The 27472-nt window shown below is 44.1% G+C and overlaps 1 protein-coding gene across 1 annotated transcript in view; it reads left to right on the forward strand.

Annotated features, from left to right (window-relative positions):
- The window catches only part of OGFOD3 (2-oxoglutarate and iron dependent oxygenase domain containing 3), a 97697-nt gene that overhangs the window by 1105 nt on the left and 69120 nt on the right, over positions 1–27472 (forward strand). Inside the window, exons 2-7 of the mRNA XM_006028756.3 lie at positions 1487–1490; positions 3542–3759; positions 11163–11238; positions 12281–12323; positions 23472–23536; positions 24172–24228. Coding sequence (XP_006028818.1) covers positions 1487–1490; positions 3542–3759; positions 11163–11238; positions 12281–12323; positions 23472–23536; positions 24172–24228 — 463 coding nt within the window. The remainder of the gene's footprint in view (positions 1–1486; positions 1491–3541; positions 3760–11162; positions 11239–12280; positions 12324–23471; positions 23537–24171; positions 24229–27472) is intronic.

Raw genomic sequence — 27472 nt, forward strand, 5'->3', positions numbered from 1 at the left:
CCCCTGCTGCCAAATTTCCCCACAGGCCAGGTGCTATGGCTGCGCAGGCAACATCTGGCCCCCAGGCTGGAGGTTGAGCACCCCTGGACCACCCTGTTCCTCCTAAAGCCTTCACCCATAGGTGTTATCCTTAAGAGGCTTTGTCCTTGTTAATAGCTTTGATTTTCCACTAGTCATGCTCTCCTTGCTAGTGCAAGTCGGCCGCATGGTGGCTGCTCCTGGCAACATAGCTCTTGCTTCACAGCCCTGCAGACTTTTAACTCTAGCTAAAAAACTTTAACTTTGGCTTGGAAATGTTAACTCAGGTGAACATTATTAACGTGGGTGTAGAAATAACTTCAAGTGAAGCATTGACAGCACTGTCGAGATGCTCAAGAAGGCTATGTTTTGTTTTAGACACCTGGGAGATGCTTGTTTAACTCTAATGACATCAGGACTAAAGGAACAGCATCATTTGATTATGTTTTGCCTAGTGTGTTGCGTGTGTGATATGTATTATGCGATCTAACAAATTAATGCACATTCCAATAAAGTTATATTTATTTTTATTCAATCTGCAACTGAACAATACAGCTCCAGGCCCCTAAAATATTAGTAAAGCTTTTAGTTTCTTCTTACCTAGAGAAGAATGTGTGTTGTATAAGATGATGTATCACACCATCTGCACTCCCCTTTCCAAAATCCAAGGGGGTGTGTGTGGATAGATAGTGCAAGCTGTTGTGGGCTGAAGCTCACATCAACAGACCCTGGCCAGCCACTTCTGAGTGCAGTGCTTTTAAAATAGTTTAGCAGTCCCAAGCCCTGTGGCTGGCACTGCAGAGGTTCATCTTGCCTGTGCAGACATGCAGTTCCACTACCCTCCCCACGGTCTGTTACTTTTCCATACAGCAGCAGTAGGTGCCGAGTAAACCTGACAAGGAGGGGTCTGATCAGTTTTTCTGGCTGCTGTTCAGAGTCTTGTGGGGCAGGGAAGCTGTCAAGAATTAGTCCCTGCTTTGAGGTCTAAATGGGTAAGAGAGAGGATGGCTATTTCTGTTGTACAGAGAGGGGGAGCTGAGATACTCAGTGTTGCATGGAGTTTGTTAGAGCTAGGAGTTGGACCCATGTCTTCTGAAGCATCAGTCCAAGGGTTATAGAGATCTTGCAACCCAGTGGTGTTCAAACTTTTTTTGGCTGTGTACCTGTTTACCTGCAAATACAGCTGGCCCTTGCTTAGGAAGAGTGTCAACGCCAGCATCAACATACAGCAACACTATTATTCACTGCATGTGGACCAATCAGAAGCTCTGCCACCATTATTAAAATGTAGGCATGTACCTCTGGGCAAAGCTCCATGCTCCCTTGGGGATGTGTGCGCCCAGTTTGAAAATACAGTTTTAACCTACCTATATCTTACCCTGGGAACATTTCTGTCTTTCATAAGCATGCATGTTTAGTCTTGTTCCTTTTGATATATTAAAAGTAAATCTTGTCTTTTCTCTTTTAGATGGGTACAGGGTGGATGTGTTGGGAATGCACCCTGTGTAATTGGCAAACAGTTGTATTCTACTATATTTAGTGAGAAACGTGAAGTGACTGTGTGCATGATGCCACCACAGAAGGACTTGTGCAAAGGGGCAAAATTAGAAGTGGAAGGTCCAAGCATGGAACAATTTGAATGGGTTTTAGAGAAATCATGGGTGCTTGAGGCCCAATGACACTGTCATCATGGGAGAAAGAAAAGGCTGCCATGGCAGGCGTTTAAGAGATGTGCTCACTACTTGGAATCTCCTGTGGGAGGTTGCAGATGAGACTGCAAGAGGTTTGCCAGCACAGAGTCCACGGTCCCTTATTTTCCCTCACAGAATGGCTTCTTTAGTTTGCAGCAGTGTTGACTTTCCTAGCAAGTTAACTCCAGTACTTAAGCAGGTGACCCTTGACTAGCTACCGGAACAGCCAGGGATGTGGTATTTGTTGCTAGTTAGGACATCTTGCTCCTCTGTGTTCATTTGGGCGTCTTAGAGAACCTGTGTGGAATTTTTCCTTTGAGCTCACTGCCAGGGCAGGCTGAGAAAGGCTGGATTCTTGGAGCCCAAGAGGCCACAGCAGACAAGATGATGCTCTACAGAGACTGGGGAAACTTCAGATACTGCTCACTTTTTACTTAATGGCTACACATGCAGGTATATTTGTCTGGATAAATATCCTGTGGCAGCAACAGAAAATCAGGAACAGTAACCGACTAAAATCTGGGTCCTAGGGAAGAGTTGTGGCATGGTTTCTGTCTCCTATCCGCCACATTTTAAGGGTGAGAATATGCTTAGAAGACAAGCAGCGCTTTGGTTCTTTGGGGAATGGATTTAACATAGGCTACAAAGAATAAAAAATAATCTTTCGAAGTGGTGGTGGTGGGGGGTGGTTATCTCGGATAACCACACTTACGATCACAGCCTCAGTCTCATCAGCTCTGTTCTTGGACTGGTTCTCTTTAACAACTTTATCAACGATGTGGACATCGGTGTCAGAAGCGCACTGGCCAAATTTGCCAATGACACTAAACTTTGGGGCATAGCGTTCACACCTGAGGGTAGGCTAGTGATCCAGGCTGACTTGGATAAGCTTAGAAAGTGAGCAGAGATAAATCTGATGATGTTTAATACTGAAAAATGCAAGGTACTCCAACTTGGGGCGGGGGCACGCACACGCATGCAGCACACTTATAGGTTTGGCAGTGCTACGCTTGCTAGCACCACTGCCAAAAGAGACTTGGGGGTCATGATTGACCACAAGATGAACATGAGCCACCAATGTGATGTCGCAAGTGGTAAAGCAAACAAAACTCTGGCTTGCATCTATAGATGCTTCTCAAGTAAATCTCAGGATGTCATCCTCCCACTGTACTCAGCCTTGGTGAGGCCACAGCTGGAGTATTGCATCCAATTCTGTGCTTCACAGTTCAAGAAGGATGTCGAGAAGCTTGAGAGAGTCTAGAGGAGAGCCATGTGCATGATCAGAGGGCAAGAGAATAGGCTTTATGAAGAGAGGCTGAGAGCCATGGGACTCTTTAGCGTGGAAAAGCGCAGGCTCAGGGATGACCTTGTAGTCTATAAGTACATAAGGGGTGTGCTGTTCACCAGAGTGCCCCGAGGGATAACATGGACCAATGGTCATAAACTCTTCCAAGACCGTTTTAGGCTGGACATAAGGAAATACTTCTTTACTGACTGAGCCCCCAGGGCCTGGAATTGACTCCCTCCAGAAGTGGTGCAGACTCATTCAAGAAATGTTTGGATGCTAATCTTGCTGGGATTCTTTGACCCTAGCTGCCTTCCTGCCCCTGGGGCGGGGGGCTGGACTTGATGACCTCCTAGGGCCCTTCCAGCCCTAATGTCTATGAAATCTATGAAATCATCAAAGCTTGGTGCTACAAAGCTTGTAATGTTCTTTCAGCTGTCAGGAACCCCCTGTTCCCCTTCCTTGAGACTTATGACTCTTATAATGCAGATCAGTGTGCAGAATCATTACTCGTTCACTCAGGGCTGTTCCTATGTTCTGTCCTTAGTGTGAAGAAAAGCAGAAGCCAGCAAGAATCGAGGCGGAAGTGGCTGAAAGCAGCATTCCTTATCTCTTCTGCTGTCCTTGGTGGCCTCTTGAGCTGGAGCTACTTGAAGAATGAGGACGGTGTCACTGAGGTGCTGGCTCACTCCAGCGAGAGCCTGCAGGACAGATTTGTGGAGGTGCCCTGCTCCGAGGATTATGACAGCCACAAACGATTTGAAGGTATTTGTATACAAGTGTCTGTGCTGAAGTGCGGTGGCCCTCCTAGTCACCTAGCAGGCTGCCTGTGCTCCAGCTGCATTTCCTCTGGAGTCTCAGGCAAACCTTTACATCCTGCATCTCATCACATTGTACATGTGTTTTGACTACCTAAGTGCTCAGGTCTCTGATGTCATTCCAGGAACTGTTGGTTCCAGACCCATTCCTGTACTATTCTTCCCCCATAAACTGCTTTTCTAAGGCAATGCAGAATAAACCATCTACTGATTCTATTTCTGAATTCCTTTCATGCTCCACTGAGTTCTGTAATGGGCTTGTGAAGGAGGTTGTTTTTTTCTAACCTGTAAATACTATATGGATGATGTAGTGGAAGTCATTTGGGGCATTGTCAGCATGTAATAATCACAAACACTAGCTTCTGATGCTGCTTTTTGCCAGATGTGTGTGTTGGAGCTGGTTTCTCTTCAGATTGTCACTGATAATGAAAACACAGCTTTGATATTACTGCTCACAGGTGTGGTAGGCACATGTGCTCCATAAATTCTCTTCCAGGAAGTTGCAGCAGCTTCTGAGGCATTTTCCTCTCCAGTAGGTACCTGTTTCCCTAGCCACTTATGTCTTTGGGTTCCTGTGATGGGGTTTCCCTCTCCTTTGTGCTGTGGAAATGGATGGCAGTGACTGGAGGGATACCAGGATTTTTGGGGAAAGTCCAGGCTGCAGTCTTAGCTGTCTAAGAATGTTGCCCCAGGGTTGTGTGGAAAAGCAGGAAAAACTCTCCTGTTTTTCTCTCTTCTCCTGGGTAGCTCTGACCTCTGTGGCAAGCTGACTTTGAAACCAAATGTGATGTAGACTGAGGGTCTGCTAGTATAGGCATGGCTGAAGTCATCCATGAGACCAGCAGGGGTGTATGTGGGACTTGTTCCAAAAGTTCTTTGGGCCAAAGTGCTTTGTAGCTCCCTGGTAGGAGAGCTCGCTGGGTAGAGAACGTACGTGGCTCTGTGCCAGTTAAAACACACTTTGTGCCTTCTGGTTTTTCCAAGATGTTATGGCCAGAAGGGAGCATTCTGCTAATCCAGTTTGGGGTCCGGTAGAAGCAAGGCCAGGGGTTTCTGCACAGTCACTCCTGCCTCAAGCTCAAAAGAAATGACTGAGCTGGTGCTTCCCTCAAAGCATGTTTATTTAGCTGTTAGGTTTATGGCCAGCAAAAAGCCCATTCTCATTTTTTGCTTGCCAGAGAAACTTGCGGTCCAGACATTTACTCTGCCCTGGAGTGGACAAGGTCCTTTTTGGTCTTGATAACCCAAACAGCTTTACATTTCATCATAGAGAGGCCCTGCAGATTTCAAGAGCTCTGTAACTTACTCCAAGTGAAGCACACACTCTTGTTTTATGATTAATTGGCCCTGAGAGCGTGGCTGGCTCCGCACCCAAAGGAGGCAGGGGAAGTTTTTCAGGTAAAGGCAGAGCCATTCCATAAAGCAGTCCTTTAAGTTTGTGTCTGGAATATTGTATCAGGTGCTATGTGCTCTCTTAACTTATTACATGTCAGTTGTTTACTTAAATGGCTGACAGTTTTTAGATGCATCCCTTCATTCTTTGTTCTCAGGAGGACACCTATACTATTTGATATATTTGCAGACATCTCTATTATTAGCAAGTTGACTTGACTTCTAGTGTGATGTATCAAGTGTACTCAGTGCTTGGTTAAATCTTGTTTTGTTTTTTTCCTGAGTCCCCACATGGGGGTGCTGTTGAGATGCTGAAGGAAATTCCCAGACACTTGCAGAAGGTTGCAGGTGGTTTTGCAGATAGATTAGTGATTCAGTAAAAGGAGTAATTACTCTGTTCTGTGAAACTGGATTCAGCCCCAGAGCTCTGAGCCAGACCTGTAGCTATTTTGGTGCCCTGGGCAGAGGGGAGATAGGGTGGATAGGTGGGGAAGGGATTTTGCTGAGCACAGGAGAACTAGAGTGGAGGGGCCAGGCAGAACCTTACCTGAAGGGTTGTGGGCTCACCTAGAGACTGTCTTCAGTGGGCTCACCTCTCAGTTGAGCCTGTTACCTCTGGCCTTGCAGTCCTGAGCCAGGAGTCTCTTGTCACCCTCAGTCACCATTCCCTTTACCCTCTCACAGCTGCCACCAACTTGTATGTAGATTGTGGCGGAGTGCTGAGCTTGTTACCTTGCTGCTATTCTGGTATCCCCTGCTTCCTTCCAGCAACCCCCAAAGTTAGTGCCTGGGGCTTGTGCCCCGATGGCTCATCCCTAGTTATGCTGCTGCTTGGAGCAGTTTGTTGGAAATTTCTTGGTGTCTTGAGGTGGGTCACCTTGCCTGTGGGCTTCTCCAGGCAGGCATTTTTCTCCAAAAAAGAAAGAGCCTGTGCACCTGCTCCCTGCCCAGCTCCCTGGTGTTTCCTGCAGACCTGGGAGCTCCAGCCACACCTTGCCCCATCCTCCCCATGGTCTGAGAGGCAGTGTGCTGCACTTCCCCTTTAGTAAATCCTGGTTCTGGCCACATGTGAGGGCATTTCCAGCCTCCTCCTCTTTAGGCTGATCTTGCTACTTTTCAAAGGCTGCTCAATGTCACTAAAATGACAGAATCTTGATAAAGTTTTTTTTGAGAACGTACTAATTTTAATTTTAGTTTTTTTCCAGAGGAGAAACTAGTTTGAGAAATAGAATAAGCACATTCAGAACTAGCATTTGTAGTGTCCTCCTCAGACAGGCAAATACAGAGTTGTGAACTGTTGTCACTTGAAGTGCAGAGTCAGGGAAAATTAGGAAGATCAAGAATGGTGCCCTTTGCTTCTGAGTCCTGTTGCATCCCTCCTGTGAGTCTCAGTATATTGTAAATGGTTGATATACTTTCATTTTGCAAAATGCAACGTTTTTGTTTAACCCAATGTTTAGCTGCAAGGGAAGAAGCATCAGTGAGATTCTTTGTTCTTAAAATAATCTAAGTCTTGTTTTTGATTGCTGTAGCAATTGACACTGCACAGTGCCACTCATGTGCAGAGACCCTGATACTCAGAAACCACTTGCAGATTTCTTACTTACAGGAAAACTGGTTAGTCTGCCACTTCCACTTTTTTGTTTCTCAGGATGGTTTATTCATTGTTTGTGAGAGAGGTAAATCTGGTAACCATTGTTTAACCAAAGGGCTTATTTGACCATCCGGTAACCATTATAGATGTTTGGATAACAACCACCAGATGTCCTGGCTTTAAATGTTTTCTCAAATACAGTCAAAGCTAATTCTTCAGGTAGATCTAGACAGCTAGGAATTCTTGCCTTCTGGATCCAGTGGAGCTTTGCATCACCCATTATGATGATGTTGATGAATTTATCTGTCTCACAAAGGGTTACATTTTCTGTGGTCATAATCTTTTGGGTTGTTTCACACCCCATGGTCTTTGAGAAGGGAGAGGGATTTGTATATTTTTTCTTTCTAGCAGGAAACATTTTTCTGCCATAATTCATTCAGAACATGATGGACTTGTCAGCTGCATTTGTGGAAAGACTCCCTAGATAAATGTTGTTTTTGAATTCCACTGCCAATCAATGCTGTTCTTCTAGATAATGGTCAGGAATTGTTCAAGGGAAATAGGTATTTGTTTTAGAGACTATGCAAACTACCTGGCTTCACTGCCAGCCTAGTTGAAAAGGACAGGAAAGTCGGTACTTTCTTTGATCAGGTTTCAGGTAAATGGTACAAGGAAAACTGGCAGTGTCCAGGAATAACAGGAATAAATAAAGAGAGGTAGAAATGATAAATGCTAGTTCTGAAAAACAAAGTTGTTAGACAGTGCATATAAAAAACTAGAACTCTTAGTTCCAAAATGATACCTTTTTATTAGACTAACTGGAAACTGGCAAGAAAATTGTCCTTTTCTACAAGCTTTTGGGATCAAAGCTTGCATTATTGTTATTGCAAATTATCATTTTGGAACCAAGAGTTCTAGTTTTTATGTATGTCTTTTCATCTCAGACCAACACGGCTACCGAGTACACCTCAGACTGTGCATGCATTCTGTCTTCAAAATGCAAAAACATTTTAAAGACAGAATGCATAAAGGTTGTTAAAAAGTAAATTTTTAGTTTTGCTCCAACTTATTTTTTAAATTTAGGACTAGGCCAAAGCTCATGCAGAACCTAATTATAAACTGTTTGAGGCTATTGATTCTCACAGTGGGTACTAGAAGGATAATGAATGGTCATCTGTCATGGGTGGCTATAGGCATGTGAAGGTCCATGTCTGAAAGTTAAAAAGAAGATTTGTAAAAAAAAGTACTTGTTTTTCCAAAGTTTGGTTCAGATTCCTGCAATGATACAAATAAAGTTTAACCTTCAGATGCTGGTCTATCAATGAGTCTGCAGTTTTTGCATCCATAGTCTAGTACACCATAGTTTGAGGTTTTAGCACTTGCACTGGTTATTCTGTCGCATATTGTGACCACAGCAATAGACCATTACAGGAAGGCTTCTGTATCTGAGTTTTGAGCCATTTTAATAGATTTCAAAGTAGTCAAATAGTACTTCCATTGACGCAGTAAGTAGTATCACACAGCAGGGTGTTTAGGTGCAAACGGTTGCCTTATCGTGAATAAGTCTCATGGAAATTCAGGGTGTTGCCAGTCAAAGGCTGATCTCTTTGCGTTCCGTACTGGAGAAGAGAAGATACCATGGTGTGATGTGATTGCTGTCTGTGGTCTGCATTTTAAGTCTTGTGTACAAAAGTCTCTACTGATGTTTCCTCCTAAAAGCATGCTTTCTCCCCTACAACTTCACTTGCAACATTGCTCCTTAATCACCAAAGAAGTTGTCTCCATGTTGGGTGAAAGAACCTCCCCCAGTGTTACCACTGCCATCCAGGATACCTTCCCTGTTTCTCTGCACTCCCTTGTCATCTGGCCTCTCTTCAGTTTCATCTCAAGACCTGTATGTTACCCCATCATGTGCCATCTAATCTTGGTCTCAGATGGGACAGTCAAATTCTGCTTACTGCTTTTCCAGGCTTTATGCTCCATCATCATCAATGTTGATGCTTCTGCACAGATCATGTTGTTAACCATCGCGTCTTTAGTAGATTAGGCCAGCACTTCCGAGAACCTGAATTCGTTTCTATTTCTGCGCTATGAGAAAGTCCCACTAGTGCAGAATTCTAGTACCTTTTATGACGGGGCAGGCAAAACTTGGTTAATGAGTCCCCATTCACATGCTTATTACAGCCTGTGGCTGTGAGCTGTACTCTTTAAACCCATACAGTAATTCCAGGTCTTGCAGTCTTATTACAGATGTTCCAGTATTGGGTGTTGAGCTCTTCTGCACCTGGAGTTAGGTAGTAATATGAAAATTCCAGGGTTTTTTTTTAAAGGAAGTATGTTGCCTTTAATGGTTGCAGAGGAAGTCTTGAAAACTTTCCCTGAGTAGGTCCTAGAAATTAAAAACTCTGAATTAATTACTTAAATGTATGACAAATTCTCTGTTCTGACTCTTGAATAACAGAGGTTGGCAATACAGCTGGACACAGGTTTGTGACTTGTACTGTGGCTTCAGGTTGTCACCTCTGTGATGTCTTCAGTCCACAGTTGCTTCTTTTCTGGTTTAAGGCACTTGAATTTCCATTGAATGGCATCTTGAAAACTGCCAGTGGTTCAGGAACTCTGTTTCATTTGTGTTTCAACACAGTACAGAATAGCATGCTACATGTCCTTTATTTTAGATGGCTAATTCCCCTGCTCCTCCTTGAAATGATTCTTGAGGACTTGCCAATTTCTTTGTTTATTATTGCCAGATTCAGCAAAAGTGAATTTTAAAGGTTATTTGTGATACATCTTAAAGCTATATGCCCTTTCACCAGAAGACTGACATGCAGGCTCTTGTATAAAGAGCATCTCTCAGGACTTTTTTATGTCAACACAGGATATAAAATATTGTTTGTCCTGTTCCGTCTCTTCCACACGAGGTTGTTCAAGCAAATTTTGAACATGCCTCTGTAATTCTCCCGGCAATATTCCCATATGGCTTAGTGTGACTGGAAGCAGCTCTTTTATATGGTTACTCCTTGTTTTTTCCAGTGATTCTGAGAAGAGATGGGATGCTCTTCACTCATTGGACTCTCTGCCTACCAGGCAGGTGATTTCATGGCTGTCTATAGAAATTAATTTGAATTAGAATCAGTTGTAGAGTCCTCTGAATGATTAGTACAAGTGAGTAGCACGGCCACTTTCCTATTGTCTATACCAGGGGTATCAAACATGCAGTCTGTGGGTCAGATTCACCCCATAGAACCTCTCTGTCCAGCTTTCCAAGCTACCAGAGGGCACTGGAAGTTGTCCCTTGGGGCCTGTTGAGGATGGTCATTGGTGGCATGATTGGCTCACTGCTGCTCAACCCTGCACTCCTGCTGCTCTGGCCCTTACAGGACCCTGCCCGCCAACCACCCCCAGAACCTGCACTGACCCTATTCTTGACCCTGCCGGACCCTGCCCTGCCCCCACTTCTTCCCCCTGTGGACTCCAGGCTGCCACCACACTCTGCACCGGCCTCTGTCCCTGCTGGACCTGCATGCCACTGCTGCTGCCATCAGACCCTGGACTACCTGTGCTGGACTCCATGCCATTGCTGCTGCCTGACTCTGCACCACCCAAACCAGACCCCACTCTGCTGCTGCCTTAGTAGCCACTGCAGCAGCCCTCATGCCCTGAGTTAGATCTGGTCTGTGGCCCCGATCCGAGGTGCAGTGCTGGCTTAGCTGGGGCCCTGTCCAGCTGTGTGGGTCCTGGACCCGATTCAACCATGTGGGACTTGGAAATTTGGTGGTGGTGCAGTGGCACTGTGAGTTGCCATCACTCGCCCATCATGAAATTTCTGGACACATGGGGAGCCCTGTGGGCTGGATGGTATGGCTCCACTGGCCAGATCTGGCCTGCAGCCTAGAGATTGAGCACCCCTGGTTTAAGCCCTTTATTTGGACTTTGTGACAAATTTGTTTCTACAAAAAGCAAAGAGGAATAGAAATGTTCCTATGATTTGTTCTTAGGTTAGCGGGAAGTGTAGTTTATTTTTAAGGGCATTGCACTGTGTTTAACCAAAAAGTAGAATTTCTGCTTCACACAAAGTATAACTTGAAGGTGGGTAGAAACAAAAGGGGAATTGCCTAGTCTATTTTCACTTCTGAAAGTGAGCAATGTGCACAAGACATCACTAGCGAGAATCAACTTTATATGGGTCAAAATTCTTAGTTTTTAGTTTTAATAATGTTAGTACTCTAGGTCAAGGAAGCTCCTTTTTGAGTCTGACAGTGTCTCTTTCAAACAAAACAAATGTTGGGGGAAATGGGATAAAGGGACTGAAATTCATGATGTGTGTTTTTTGGTAACATAACCTTTTCTTTTTACTTCTGTAGGGTGCACTCCTAGGAAATGTGGAAGAGGCATAACTGATGCATTGATCACTAGAGAGGAAGCCGAAAGAATCCGTAGGTAATTTTTTTTTCCTTTTTAGCTTTTTAAACGTCCCTAATGTTAGACTGGAAGAAAGCAGAATTGCAGTGATGGTGCTTACAGCCTGTAACTGATTTTAAGCTCGTTAGTTGAAGGACTAAGGCTAATGATGTAGAGCATTAAACAGCTTTTTTTTCAAAGCTGCTTTTTCATTTTGCAATAATCTGGGGCAGACTCTGCCTAATTTAATAGAGGCTAAGGAGAGAAACCCAAAGGCATATGGCATTGTCCTGGATTGAACACAGTCTTATTTAAGTTGGCTCATTGTTCTCTGGCAGTCTTTTCTCTTTTTTATTTGTACTCCTGTCATTTTTTGTGCACCTGAGCTAGAGTTAAGAAAGTGCCATAAGCAGGTGGCTTCCTCCATGCTTGCATGTGTGCTGGTCCAGTACTGGGGACATTTGAATATGATACAGTTGAAAGGATAATTGAAAGATAAAAGATCCAATCTTTCTTTGAAAGAGAATAGTATTCACTAAATCAAGCACTAGGCTGTAGTGGTGTAGCTTATGTTATACATCACTGGTTGACTGTAAATGCTGTTTCTTACACTCTCAGCCTTTCTGCTGATATGCAAATGGTATAAATACCTGGTTTCACTTTCAATAGGGCTTGGCTCACTAGACAGTAATCTGCCCTTACCAAAATCTGGGCTTCTAGTTTTGAAAGAAACTAGATTATATTAAAAGATTACTGTCCTTTTGAATTCAGATCTGGGCTTCCTCACACTGGACCTGCTTGAACAGGGTTTGCCAGACTTTTGTTTTTAGAGTCTTTGGGGTTTCTAGAAGGAAGCAGAGAATTCCTGACCCTGCAGCTGCCTTTTTTGGTGTTGTATACTTTATTTTCATGATTGATGGTAATTGCACAAGCAGATAGCATCTCGTCTTCCTCACTCATATCCATGACATCTGATGATTTGTCCAGTATTTACCAAATGGCTGTGCATTGTAACTGATGTTGTTAAAGGCCAAAGAGATCTGACTTCCTTTCTGATCTGAGACTGTTGTTTCACCTGCAGAATAGCAGAAAGGGGACTGTCCTTGGGAGGATCTGATGGAGGGGTGAGCAGCATCCTGTTACTTTTTTACATTCTTGTATTGTCAAGGCAAGATTTTAGGTTGTGAATGCATTTGGGGGACAGGGTGTGGGGAGGAGGAAGGATAGAGAATTTCTTCTGATACTGTGACTTGGCAGACTCTTCCTTAAGAAGATGGTGCTCCCCAGTGTTATGTCCAGGAGCAGTGAAATTCAGGGTCACTTGCATTTTCATTTCCTTATTCTGTGTTAGTCAGTTCAGTTGAAACTCTCATATGGTACTATCCAGGATGGTGCGTGGCATTACATTATGTCCCTGGAAGCAGTTAACTACAGCAAAGTTGCATTAATTTGACTCCTTTTTCTTCTAAACTGGGTCTATAAAATAAGCAGTGGTAGCCCCTGCCTAACGATAAGGTTTGTGTAGCACCATGTCTGTTACCTGAAGGAGACTATGTGAAAACATTGTTTAACAACTGCTCCCCTCCAGCAAACCACCCCAGGTGTTTCTTCCCTTACTCTTCTCACATTTTATGAGAGCAGAGTCCTTTTGTTTCTGAGGTGTTCATCCACTCTTGTTGCTTACTTCTCAGCATTGTTGGCAGTCTCTTGGCTTGCCTATGTTCTAAGGTGGTTGCCATCAAAGCTGTGTGGCTCAGCCCTGGAGTGGAGATGTGACATCTGGTAACTGCAGGGGTTTTCCTGCCGTTGTAGCCCCAGCTTCTTCTGAAACAATCGTAGGAAGGTATGGCTGGAAGGGACCTTACAAGGCCACTTAGTCCAGCCCTCTGGTCAAGGCATGTTTATCCCTGACTAAAACAACCAAGCCAAGTGTCTGTCCAACCTGCTCTTGAAAACTTCCCGGGATGGAGATTCTGCAATTTCTGTAAGTAGCCTGTACCAGTGCTTGACCACCATCCTAGTCAGAAAGTACCTGCTAATTTCCCCTGCTGCAGCTTGAGGCCATTGCTCCTAGTCCTGTCCCCCATGGCCACAGAGAAAAGCCCAGTTCCATTTCTCTAATTGCCCTATGGGTATTTGAAGACTGTTATCAAATCCCCTCTCCGTCTCCTTTTCTCCAGACTAAATAACCTTAGTTCTTTCAGCCTTTCCTTATCAGTCATGCTTCTCAGTCTCTATCAGCTTTGGTTCTCTGTGCTGGACTCTTTCCAATGTGTCCACATCCTTCTTGAAGCGTGGGGCCCAAAACTGGACGCAGTACTCCAGGCGAGGCCTCAGCAATACTGAACAGAGCAGAAGAATCACTTCCCTTGATTGGCAAGTGATGCTTCTGTTAGTACAACCCAATATGTTGTTGGCCTTCTTTGCAACAGTGTTGTCTCATACTCAGCTTATGGTCTGCTGTAACCTCTGGGTCCTCTGCTGCATTACTGCAGCCTAGCTAATCATTCCCAAGTCTCCATTTGTGCGTGTTGAGCCTGTATTTGTGCATGTTGAGAGTCATTGTTCACCACCCGCTTTTGAGACTGGTCCTTCCAAAATGGCAGTTGTGGTGGTTGGGCACCGTGCCGCCCCACTCCCAGCTGCCCCCTCCCCCTCTCAGGTCCTTGCACCCTGGGTAGGCCCTGGTGCAGTATAATACAACCATGGGTTACTGCATATTGAAATTGGACAGAGGCCCTGGTCACGGCATGAACTGAAGTTGGCTCCAATGAATACCAGACTAGGCATACCATAAAGGCTTGCACAGAAGTGCTGACAAAGTAGCTTGTCAGTTTTAGAGGCATCGTCAAAGCCAACAGATAGCAAATTTATAAGGCTGGGTCAGAACATCAAACAAAGATCAGTGACCTGGGAGACAGGTGTCTCTATGCAGTGGGAAAGATGTGCTAATTGGCAAGATTTAGGATGTGGTTGTTTTTAATTAAAGAGGGTTTAGTCGTTGTTGAGCACTAGGATGTGTCTGGTGTAAACATGAAGTTCTTTTGGTCTCTAAAAAGAGGCCTGGGAACCCTTAATAGTTTATACAGGACTTAGGGGTTATGTCCATGCCTGTGAATAACCTGGCAAGTGCCACGGATGTTAGCGTCTAGGCTTCTTTTAGTTAGTAAACCTGGCTGAGCTCTTTGTCACTAAGAACTGAAGCCTGCAGTCTCTTTCTTATAACAGTGAAGTTGTTAAGGACACAGCGTCACAGACGGTATCCTGACAGTGTGTATCCTGACGGGACTGGTAACATCTAACCCCTGAGGAGCACTAATAGAGTCCAATCGAGTCCACCTTGACAACACTGGTGACTCCCTGAAAACTTGCACCCTGAATCCCCTCAAATCTACAGCAGGGGCTTGGTCTTTTTGTCCTGATACTGTGGAGGCAGAGCCCAGTAGCACAACTCAGTGTGGGAGGTGATGGGGAAAAGAATATAGCCCCCTGCCCCCATGGGTGTAGGTAGGGGCAAACCGAGCCCTTTCTGTTTGCATCTCTCACTGGGCAACTCCTTCCTGAGAGGAAGCAAAAGCTTCCCCTTGGGTTGAGGAACCCTCCCATTAGCTGTGATCTCATCCAGTCTGGGGCAGATTTTAAATGGACCGTGGGGCAGAAGCTGTGGTGACTGGGAAGATTAATGGTGAAACGTTTAATGTCAGAAATTGTTCTCTCCCTTCCACACCTTACACACAGGGTGCTTCTCTTTATCACCTTGCTACGTGTTCCTCATGGAGCATCCTTTCCCCCTGGGAATGGAGGTGGCATTGTCTTCTATTATAAAGACAAAGGGGCGCAATTTTTTTCCATTGCTTCTGTCACAGACCCCAAAGGCTTAGCTCCACTTGGTTCTAAGGTAATCTGGATCCCCTCGGGTCCTTCATGCTTGGCTCCATCTGCTTTCTGCTCGCTGAATGCTGAGGAAGCCTCTGTGCTTCCATTTTCACCGCTCAATCTCCATGTAGTCCGTGGCATAGCCCGTGGGTCAGATCCAGCCCGTGAAGCTATTAGGTGAGCACACTGGTGCAGACCAAGCCTGCGACGTACTGTATTTTCTTGCATATCAAATATCATCCCTCCAAAATCAGGCTGCGTGTATTAAGCAGGGAAACTGAGTTTTTGCTGGAATAGATGCACTGAAGAATAGAAGCAGGGAGGCAGTGCTGCAGGATGGCTGCTGTGATTCCCTCTCTGCTAGCCTCAGCGAGGGAGGGAAGCGAGTTCAGAGCTGTAGTGCTGACCCTCTCACAGCCACAGCTGCAGCAGGCAGGATCCCTGCAGTGTTTCTGCCACAGACCCCAAAGCCTGAGCATTTTTCCATGTCCGGAAAATTCTTTTTTTCCCTTCTTTTTGCTTCCCTAGATAAGGTGCATGTCTTATTTGGGGGGATGCTGTGTGAGATAAGATGATACTGCTCTGTTGTTGGAGATAACTATACTGTCACTAACGGCCTGATGAGATTATTCACAAGTGTAAAGACAGGCACCTACTTTAGTATATTGCTGAATGAGGGCATCAAATTAAAAATAAAAAAAAAAGGGAATGAGCAGAAGGAGCTGGTAGGCTTAAGAACACCCTTGTTCTCTTTTCCATGCAGATATCCTTAGTAATAAGTTATGAGGGAAGTTGATACAGAGGAGAAATTGCTTCCAAATCAGGTATCTCTTTTCCAGAAGGTCTCAGTCAAGCTGTTTTTTAATTGGCATAACTCCAGTGGCATGGAGAAAAAAAATATTCACCTGACAAGAGTTTCTGTCTCCCAGCTTTGGAGAATCCAGAGAGTGACTGGCTTTATGCTCCAGTGGGAAGGGTCTGGTGTTACTGAGCAACATGCACTGGCTTGGGCATTTAAAAGAAATTGCTGGGAGGCTTTTGTGGGTGAAAGGAGTTAGGAAAGAGAAGGGTGTTATACCTCTTGTGGAATTGTTCCCGCATGCTGTGAATTCACACTGCTCTATACCTGCTAAGTATGTTATGTGTAAAGCACTGTACAATCCTGAATCCTCACAACAGCCCTGTTTCTATGTAGAATTATTTTCTTTTGCTGAGTACAGGTCAGTTGTTTTCTACTGATGACACCAGACCCTTTTTCTAAAGGAGTGAAGTATTTCAGTGTTTGATGAGAATGGATCTTCTGTTTCAGTATTTGCAAATACCACCTTAACTCATGGAAAGCATGTCATACGTTACGATATCAGCTGATATGATGCTATTTTTCGTGCTGATGTTTTATTTATATTTCATACTGATGTTACAGTTCAGATGGGTAGACTTTGAATACCAGCAGCACATATATTTTGTTAAAATTTCCAATGGAGAGTGCTCGTGGGAATCTCAGGGCAGTGTGAGAAATTATTGCTGTATATGAAATCATATCCCTTGACTGGCTGCTTTTGCTCATGTTCCGTTGAATGCATGGAGGTGGCTCTGCTTTTCAGCAAATTAATGTTTGATTACTTTTCTTGAAATAAACTAATGTAATTGTTACTTCCCCAAATGTAGCTGTCTTTGGTGCAAGTCAAGTTGGGACCCTTGATGTCCTATCAGACTGATTAATTTTTTTTTTTTTAATTGCTTTGGTCCCCACTTTCTTCTCTAGGTTAGGATTTTTGCTTTCCTGAACTCCAGGCTTACTCTGAGGCACATCGCCTCTTGGTTAGTGCATGAAATCGCAGAACTCCATTGTGATATAAACTCAATTATTCAAATCAGAAGCTTATCTGCTGCTTTGGAGCTGATATTTTTGGAGAGTGACTGCGGCTTTATCCTTCCCTTTTTCTGTGTCCGTTGAAAGAAGTACTTTGGACAGAGACTTTTCAGTGCTTTTGTTCCATTGCATATTTCTTTTCTCTCTAGTATTGCGTGTCTTTTTGCTCCCTCCTCTTTAATGCATGCACTCACATTTAACATATCTTTCAGCCAAAAAGGTCTTGGGGACATCTTTCAACTCTCAGGCCTTGTCAGGTTTGGATGAGTTATACTCAGTCATTGAGGGGGATGGTTTCAAGAGGAAAAGCATCTCATCTTACTTGAAGCCTTCATTCTCCCTCCTAGCCTATCTTTTGGAGTGTTTAGTTGAAAGTGTTTTGCGCTTTATCTTGTCTAACTACTCTTCCTGTACATAAAAAAATAAAAATAAATCAGGAACAATAGACCCAGTTTGAATTAGCCAGCTTCTTGAAATTGCAGTGTGTGTTTGGATGTGTCTGCCCCATGTGTGCATTGTTTTATGAGTAGCTCTTCCTTTTAACTCTCTGTTATCAGTCCTTTCTCTGCTTGATAGTTCCTTTTGTTATGCCTCCTTTTAGCCAAATTTGATTTCTTTACTGTTTCTAATTGTACTCCAGCACTGAGCTGCTGCTTATAGAGATGCAGACTGTTTCAGCTTTCTCATCTTTCTATACATATTCATTTTTTAGCAGCTACATACACTTGATACTGTTTGCTGTGTCTCTTAATTTGGATTTGCTGAAGTTCAGAGGATTTTGGGGTAATTTATGATTTTATGGCTAAGGATATTAAATTTAAAGAGTGATCTTTGTCCTGTCAGGTGTTTTCACCCTTTAAATCTGTTACCCTTTCCCTTCTGTTAGGAAACTTAAGTCTAAGGTGCTAGCTTCTTGTTGCCTTTTCCACTCTTTTGTATCAAGACATTCTCAGCAAACTCCTGGAGTGCTCGAGTTGCTCAGTCCTTGTGTTAAGCTTTCTCTGCCAGGTCCCTTAGTAATCATTTGTTGATTAGTATTTGTAGACTTCACAGCTAGAAGGAAGCGTTATGATCATCTAATCTGGCCTCGTGTGGAAGACCAGAAGGCGAACATCACCTGCTGATGCACCTCTTGCCCTGAGTGAGTCTCTCTGCAGACTGGAGCTATAAGATAGCTCTGATTATTATTCCTTATTTTTATTCGCAGAGCGTTACTCACTTTAGCTCTGTCACTACTTGCCACAACTAAGCTTGTTTTTCTTCTATACAGAGATAATCGCTTTCCACTTTCCATCGCTTCCCTGATGCAGTATCCCAATTGGGGTTAGTGTTCAAGTTCTGATTCATACTGTTGTCTGTGCTTGATGTCGTCATGATTTTTCTCCAGCGTGGATTCACCTTGTTCCATTTATTGCCACAGCTGTTGGTGACAGTCCCTATTGTTTCTCTGTTATTCCTTCTTCAGCCAGAAAAGCCCCAGAAGGCTAGATGTATAGGTCCTCCTTTTGCATGGAAAACTACATTTCTTGGACACTGGAGGAGACAAGCGGCACATACAGCTGTTCCCTCCACTCGGAGTCTCTTATCCGGGTGCGCAGGCCTGGGCTAAGAACAACTTTCTTGCAGGTAGTAATTTCTCTCTTGAAGCTTGGAGAGTCCCCGAGTTACTGCCAGCTACTTATTTCCCAGGTCCTCTGTTGCATTCTTTTTGCCCTTTTTTTTATTTTGTCCCACCTCTTCCCTACAGGTTGGAAATCGATATAGTCTTACTTTTATTAAGCATCTTACTGCATTTGCATAAGTAAAGTCAGTGCTCATTAATAACAATTCATCGGGCTCTGGTGCTCCCAAGTGGCTATTGGTGTTGTTGGGAGTGTTGTTTGAAAACAGGATAGGAACAAAGCTGCTGGTTAAGCAGCTATTGCTGTGACTGGGTGTTTCTGCACATAGGTGCTGACTATAGCTGTCACACCAGGGTGGGCATTGTGTGTTTTCCGTTTTGCATTGCGTCCCTTTCAGTTCTGTATCAGTGTTGCTTAGACCAGTCCTTTCCCTGGGTGATTAGAGAACTGGCTCAAAGCTTCCGTTGTTGATTCAGTATTGTTTTTTCTGAGCCTTCCACTGTGGCTCACCATGCTCACTTGCTCTGACTTTATCACTTTGAAGGTGCTTCTTAATTCCTCATAAACCATTATAAGGTTCTATCTGCTGGATGCCAGTCCCTGTACACCTTTTGTAGCCTGCCTGTGCATGATCTTTGGTCAGGCATGTGAGATTATGCTATTGGTGCATTTTTTAAGATTTCTGCAAGGAACTAACCATATCTTATTTATTTTCTTTGGGAGGAATAGGGAAGGGGTTCTGACACTTGGTCACAAACCCAAGTGGTGTTGTGGCACTTAAAAGTGGTCTTGTGAACCTTATGGAAATTCATTTATAAAAGGTGAACTTCCATCAGAATTCAGTTTGCAATCCATAAAGGTTGTGAACTGCTGGATTATGGTATGAGTTATTTGAGGAAAGTCTCAGAATAATAGTGGTAATAAGCAGGGGGTAAATGCAGGATTTGCATCATATGAAATCTAGATCAATGTAAATGAACAAGAAGCATTTAATCTGTATCCAAAGCACATCTGCGTCATGTACTGGAGCAAAATATTATTTTGGGTTTCCTCAGTAACTGTGGTAACTTGTGCTCTCTGATATCTGGCTGGCAGCTTCCGAATTTGCATAGGTACATGAGTCAGACTTGTGATTCAGATATGATGAACCTAGTCTTCAGAAGAGTTACGCATCACCGTAGATGGATGAATTCTTCATCTTCTGCACCTGTTTTAAAATTAAGGTGGAGGTTGAAACACGGGATTGTTTTGAGAATCTGAGCTTGTCTGCTTGCAGTTGTGAACAGGAGTGTCTGGCTTTGTGGAGGCGTAGCTGGTGATGTAGAACTGACTTTGCTTTTCACCTTTCAGCTCAAGCATGTGAAAGTTGGTATGGAAAAGATCAGGGGAAGTCATTCAGGCACTGAGTCTTGCCAGACTCTGCATTTAATACCAGGGATATGTTTTGCCTTTTGAGAGCAGTTTGTGCCTCTGTTCCTTTCAAATGATCACTTTCTAAAATACCTATTTGCCAAATGCATAAAGACAGAATTGCTGGGGTAGCGAACAGATATTTGTTTGGGCATCTATTTTAACAGATCCTGATGAAATCAAGCGTGGAGTATGCCCTTTATTCCTTGCTTTAAAGTAGGTGGAGAGCTTGTTTTGTCATCCTTGGCTGAGAAATTCTCAGTGTATACAAGCTTCATTTGAATTGTCTTCTCCAATATGACTTAGGACCCCTGACAGAGTTGAAGAGTAGGAAAGTGCTTATATTTATGCTTTGTTCTTTTAAGGAAAGCACAGTTGTCTTGTACTAGGACTTCTGTGTAATGAGTTCTTGGCTCCAAAGGTATGTGCATGGGTGGAAGCGTTAGCAACATTTCTACCATCTCTAGATAAGCATTCATAGAGATTTCAGCCTGGCAGAGTGGAGTTGAAATGAGGTGTAAAGTCAGGAGGTTAAGGTGTGAATGCATTCCTATCACAGGCTTCCTCCAGCCTATATTTGTAAATGTAGAAAATGGTGCTGAAAGGTCAGTAAGTGCTTAATGTTCTAAGGTGACTTCAGCACAGAGACGTGGTTCAGTTTCCTTTCAGGACAGCAACTGAACAAATAGAAGCTCTGTGTCCCTATATAATCAAGTCCCTTTTGGCATTCAGTCTTTTTACCCTTTCCAAAGGCAGGCCTGAGGAATACTCATTCTCCTTTCAGCTCCCTTTTTGACCCGCTCCATCTGGCTTTCTAGGCCTCCTGTTGCAGCCATTATTTTTCCAGCTGTGATTGTCTTCCACTTTGTGGGGAGTCTTTTCATTAGCCAGATTGATTGTTTGGGATTCCCTGCAGAGCTGCAAGCATGTTTCTCCTTTTTCATGGGGACTGATGCAGAATCCAGTAGGAATCCCCTGTTTCAACTCTTTGTATTTGAAGCCCCCTAGCTGGGTCACGTGTTGCAATATGGCCACCTGCAGGGCCCTTTTCTGGCATGGTCCCCAGGGTTGATGAAACTGTCTAAGGTTGAGGGGTGGGAGGGCATGCAGCTGCATTGGGAACCCAAGCCCAGCTTCTCGACAATCCCACATGTCACTGTTCTGAGCAACTACCCAAGCATCACTAGGCTGTGTCTTCTGTTGGGAGTGCAAATAATATTAAGTCATGATGAAAATGTGGCAGTTATCTCTAAGGAGAGGAGGCCATCAAAATTGGACTCTAGGTCACATTCTGCCAGGAAGATGGAGTTCAAAGTTCTGTCAGGGCATATGACCTACTCTGATTGCTACTGTGGTCTGGAACCTATGGAAATGGATTGATTGATCATAAGACCTGTCAGGCATGTAGCAGAGTTCCATGGTCTGTTGCTTTGAGGACGGCAGGGTTACTTATTGATTTTATAAGTCAGAGGATGTCAATATTATTATTTATTTAGGTCTTAGCAGGTTTAACTAGCTATTGCCACTTGGGATCCTGTTCACATTGAAAATATCCATTAAATGAATTGGCTTTTATATTGGGATCAGCTCAGCAAACTAAGCATTAGAGGTGCAGCAGTACATTGGTCCATATTGTATCAGCACTGATAAAAGGGAAATTGACATTATTGGCAGTCAGCTTTTTTTGGCTGATGTGGCCAGTAACGTCACTGATAAATGCTGCATGCAACTCGAGGCCTCCCGTGGTGAGGGAATGGAGTGGGGCTGGGGCAAGGGCAGGTGCTGCCCAGTCAGGGTATGGGATGGAGCCGGCAGCTCATCTGGGGGCGTGGGGAGTGGGGGTGGCTCCCACCACTGTGCAGACCCCTGAGAGAAGCATGGGGGGCATGTGCCCTCTGGATCTGTGTGTGGGGCAAAGGCAGGCTGTTGCTGCTGCTGTGTGCTCAGAGCCGGGGGTACTCCAGCCTCTTCCTGGCAGCTGCACTTGGGATGGGTGGTGGCAGCACTGAGAGAGGGGATATGGGGGGGGCTACAGTTACCCCAGAATTTGTCATAGCCCTCCTGTAGCCCTTCCTCCCAGTGCCGCTGCCTCCCATACAGCCTGGCCTGAATGCAGCCACTGGAAGAGGCTGGATCAGCCCCGGCCCCAAGCACACAGCAGCAGCCCACCTTTGCCCTGTTCCCAGATCCGGGGGTACATGCCCCCTATGCCTCTCCTGAGGGTGCGTACAGTGGTGGGAGCTGCCCCCTGCCCCTCTGTGCTTCCTGGATGAACTGCTGGCTCTGTCTCGCACCCTGGCCCACCCCGGCTGGGCAGTGCCTGCCCCTGCCCCAGGCTCATCCCCAGCCAGACTCCCTCCCTCACCGTGAAGAGCCTTAATCGGCCCCCTCCACGTCCCTTCCCCGCAATAGACTTACCAGCCGGGTGCTGCTCTCCATGCTGCTGGGCTGCATGTCGGCAGTCGGATTGGCAGATCAATAATTGGCCCTCAATATCAGCCCAGAAAATCTTTCTCAGTGCACCCTTACTAAGCACATGTTCCTTGGTCAGTGTGAGCCAGAGAAAAAATTGTTACCAGATATTGAATATATTATCCAATATTTTTGAGCACCAAGGAAGGGGAGGTACCTTTCTAGTCAGGAAAACATGAATATTTTCTTACTGCTTTTGGTCCTGGAGCAGAATATGAGCTCGGCTAAGGAAATAGGCTGAATTTTCAGAATTGAGGTCGAGAAGAAGTTTTTAAAGTAATTAAAATATTAGAATTGCCTTTGTCACATTTGAGTCTAACAGGATTTCATTTTTGGCTTCAGAAACATAACTGTTCTTTTCAAACAGACTTTCTCCCTGCTGAGTGAGGTGCATGAGTGGCTTGTGGAAAACTTAGTTTCACTTTTGGGAGGGAAAAGAAAGGTTTAACTGAACAAGAATTAGAGGATAGATACAAATTTAGAATAGATACAAAACTTCCCTGGCTACTTACGCCCCCTCTCACTTTGGTGTTACTGCAATGTGTAAACATTTCACAAATATTCATTAATTTATACTTCCACTGGCCCCAACTGGAAGGGGAAATAGAAACATCAGCATTTCTAATTTACAAAGAAGGCTTGAGGAACAGTGAAGGTGGCTTGCTTGAGGTTATGGAGGGATTGTATGGCAAAATCAGGAATTGAAACCCAGTGTTCGCAGCCCTGATTTAGCACTTTAATTGTAGAACCATCCTTTTCTTCTTAAACAGTCAACTGGTGGGAGCCTTATAAAGATCTAAGATAGAATAGATTTTGAAATCCTGCATCAGCGTTGAAAACAAATTTTATTTGGAAGGTGGAGGGAAATAGCATTCAATTTAGGGTAGTTTATTGAAAATATGATTACATTTAAAAATGGCATAAACTTCTCAGCACTTACCAATATATTTTTGTTTTTTTTCCCCCTCCCCCAACTGCTCTCTCTCCACTCTGTCTCCTATGTGTGTCTCTTTTCCCAGGCTTCAATCTTGGATTTGCACTCTGGAGCACTTTCACTGGGGAAGCATTTTGTTAATTTGTACAGGTAAAAGGTTGTGACTTGCTCTCTGTCCTCTGTCATTTTACAGCCTGAGCACTCTGTTCCTTTTCCAGTTGAGAAAGGAATTCCATTGTGGGGGGTGACAGATGACTCTACAGGGGTTTGTAGGATTCTCTGCTGTCTCTTGTGTCCTTGTGAAAAACTTCTGTGGCATCAAATCTGATATAACTGTTGAATTGGATTGGACCTGTAGGAAGCAATTTGTAATTTATCTGTAGGATTTGCTTTTCAAGCATTGGGTAACTACTGATGGCTCTTGCACAGTTCTTGAGCTATAGCTTTTTGAGTAGCTGGGGAAACGCAGGGAATTTTGCACTAGTTTTCTAAAATGGAATTCCCATTCTTATTTTATGGTATGTAGATGGGAGAATTCTTGGGCCCAGTAATGCTATCACTGTATCTTAAATCTTTTAGTAATATCCTGTAGCAATGCAGGGTAAGCAGTGCACTTCTTTACTTGTTGAGTTCAAACAATGGGCTGGGTTATGGGTCCTTTGTATCAGTTTAATTTATTGGTACTTTGTGAAAAAGACAAAGCAGAGATAAGGGTGAGAAGATGTAAACTGGTAATGCAGTATGGTTTGTAATGCCTCTTCTTAAACTCCTTCTTAATTTTGCAGGTACTTTGGGGATAAAATTCAAGATGTCTTCACAGAAGAGGATTTCCAGTTATACCGGTAAATAAATTCAAGAGTTAGAGAATGAACCAGGAAATATAATGGGGGGGGGCTAACCCTTATATTGCCCCTGGAGTTGGATTTAGCCATGTTGTTGATGTGGCCTTCATTAATTGGTACCTCAGAATAGTCATATTTATAAAGATGAGAAAGCATGGGCTGGAGAAAATGGATAACAGCATCTGTTGGCAATTCATGACGAGTTGGAAGACAGCAACTTTATCAAACTGAATCCCTATGATCAGGGTAACAAGAAATGGAAATGTAAACAGAGCAGTGGTAGTCACTGCCCCTTCCTCTGTGGTATGACCTTAAATGACCTAAAAAACACTGACCCGTTGCTTCAAAATACATTCTTTGCACCAGACTGCCTAAGGCCTGCATGTATTGCATCATCAAAAATAAGAACCTGTTCCAGTTTTACTGAAGTGAGGGACAACCAACAAGATTCAGCAAACAGTAAAAACTGTATTTGGTTATCTAGTCTCCTGCTGCACACTGTCATTTGTATTAATAGTGGGTGAAAATTTCATCTTAGTAAGCAATGACTTGAGAAATTCAGAACCCAAGTAGAACTGTCCTGTGGACCTACTCAAATAACCAGTAGGGAAGCTTTTCCACTTAAATCTGAAGGCTAAAATTGTAGAGCTGTTTCATTGTAGCTAAGGTCTAAATCACTTTTAACACTTGGTTCCATTTGTTCAATGTATTAGGCAAAACATTTGAGCTATGGAGTATAACACATCCTTGTAGTTCTCCTAACAGTCTTTCCCCTAAAGGACATTCCATAGATGAATGTGAGCACCCTCTAGTGGTTGAAGTTGGTCAAGATTGAAGTTCACACAAAGGCTAATCCAGTTTTTCTCAACCTTTTTACACTAAATGAAGCCTCATTAGAGGCTGGTCGGTGTCCAACAACCCTTCAGTTGTGCCGCAGGATGCTGCACAATATTATTGTGCAGCACCCTGTGGCACTGGTGAAAGGATCTTGCAGCACCCAAGGGTGTCTGCAAACTTGGTTGAGAATTGCTGTGCTAATAAATATTTGTTTTGGCTTTTGAATTAAGTATCCCTATCTTTTTTGGAGCTGTGGCATTCTTACAGTTTTGACTGGTTTAACTTGACCACTTTAGCTAATGTTTGTCTAATTTGGCTGAGTTTCTAGATGATAGCCTTTTAAACTTAAACGTATTCATATTCTTCCCAGTGTGTAGCAATAACCTGATGAGTTTCTAGGGTTTCTTTTTTATAGCTTTTCCTATTCTATAAAATCAGAAGTCCCGAAGAATGGTATATGTACTGTATATTTGTGCTCTCTTCACTGGGGGACTAAGACAGCAGCTTAGAACAGGGCAGTGATTCTCAACTAGGATTTTGTGAGATCCTTTTAAGGGTAATGTGTGTGGCTCCTGTGTGAGGAACTAAGTGCTCTCTTCCACCACCCCCCCATCCTGTAGACAAGTGGTGCTCACAGCTGTTTCTCTGAGAACTCTGCCTGTTTTCCCATCCCTCTTGGAAGCCTGTGGGCAGGCTGCTTCCGTGCCTTGAGCAGTGTGTTCTGCCACAGGCAGGCAGGTGGATATGGGGCCATGGAGCTTTGTTTAGCCCAGCTCAACATCCCTTGCTTCTTCTATGCTCCCAGGGCTGGCAGGAGAGGCCACAAAGGTAGGTAGCTTTGGTTGCTGGTACTTGATACGCCATAGGAGCAGCCTCAGTAGCGGCGGTCATGCTTGCTGCCTCAGATACAGACTAGAGCAGTGGTCACGAAACAGTGGATCTCAATCCACCAGTAGATCTTGGAGTCTCTTGGCGTTGATCCGAAGCTGGGGTGGGAGGCTGAGTGCCTGTGTACATGCACGCACGCTCCCCAGCCCAGCAGGTCAGTTTGTGGAGGAGGGAAGGGGTGGGGGTAGATCGAGGCCCCCTGTGGTGAGGGACAGTGCCACAGAGGCAGAAACAGGGGTAAGTTGAGTGGGTCCCTGGCTGGGTGGGACTTACCTGCTGGGGAGGCGCACCCCCAAATAATTTTTTCTTCCTCTGCCTCAGTCTCCCCCTTCCCACCCCACAGACTTACCTGCTGGGGGGGGGAGGGAGCTGGGGGGAGGGGGTGGCAGCACACAGTAGACCTTGGGTTGCTTTTAAATGCTAAAGGTGATCTCATACTTAAAAAGTTTGGAGACCACTGGACTAAAAGGAGGGCAGGAGGCAGAGGCACAGCAGGTTGAGGTTGTGCCCCTGCCTCCCTCACTTAGCATCAGCTAGATTCTAGTTCTCTAAATTCAGAAAAGGTAGGTAGGGGGATGCCTTGAAGCTGAAAGGGTTGAGAACCACTAGTACAGGAACTTGTAGTCAGTTCAGAAAATGTTTCAATCTGCCACAGAAAAGGCACAAACAACATTTCATAATAAATGCATTTGTTCTTCTTAATGGCACTACTTTATCCCAGACTCCAGTAGCCTGTATCTGTAATGGATTGTTGCAAGCTATTCTCGGGAGCATTTATCTTCATTACTTTCATTTACCTACCAAGGTCTGTTTAAAAATATGACACCCTGGAGAGCAATAACTCAATAGAATGCATGTCTTAGTGTTACTGATTACAACAATAACAAAGCAGAGCTGACATGAGCCAGGAGTCTGGTTTCTAAACTGTTTCTGTGTCAAAATACTGCTGCTTCAGAATCGGTTATGATTCCCCGCCTCATGCTTTATCCACCAGCTCCCAAGTATATTACGGTCATTTCTCTTGTTGGACAGAGTCTCTGTATCTTTACCCAGAATAGGACTGTAGAATCAACATACTTGGTTTAAAGGCTATTCCAGCAGTGGCACTGGCAGATAATTGTAGCAGCAGGGCTGGTGCTTTTTTTTTAAACCTCACTGGAGTGGAGACATGTGGCAAACTGTCAGAAAGCCAGGTACTGTCCTTCCCCACCATCATTCAACTTTTATGATCTTTATTAGAAACCTTTTGGTTATAGAAGCACTTTATTTTTTCATTTGTCATTGTCACTGTCTTTCATTGGGAGTAGCGCACACACCAGTAAAGGGACCAAAAGATTAGTGTAGTTTGATTGGAGTACTGTGGATGTCTCTCTCACTGGAGCCAAAATTTTATTGGGTGTAAAATTTTATTTGGTGTACACACTCTTCTAGCTCTTGTTTCTTAGTGAGCTGATGTTGCTGTGTATTTTACAGAAGGCCTAATGTAGTGTTTATCCTTTTTGGTTCCTCAGATCCTGTA

The sequence above is a fragment of the Alligator sinensis genome, unplaced genomic scaffold, assembly GCF_000455745.1.
Source record: "Alligator sinensis unplaced genomic scaffold, ASM45574v1 scaffold694_1, whole genome shotgun sequence".
In the NCBI taxonomy this organism is placed as follows: Eukaryota; Metazoa; Chordata; order Crocodylia; family Alligatoridae; genus Alligator; species Alligator sinensis.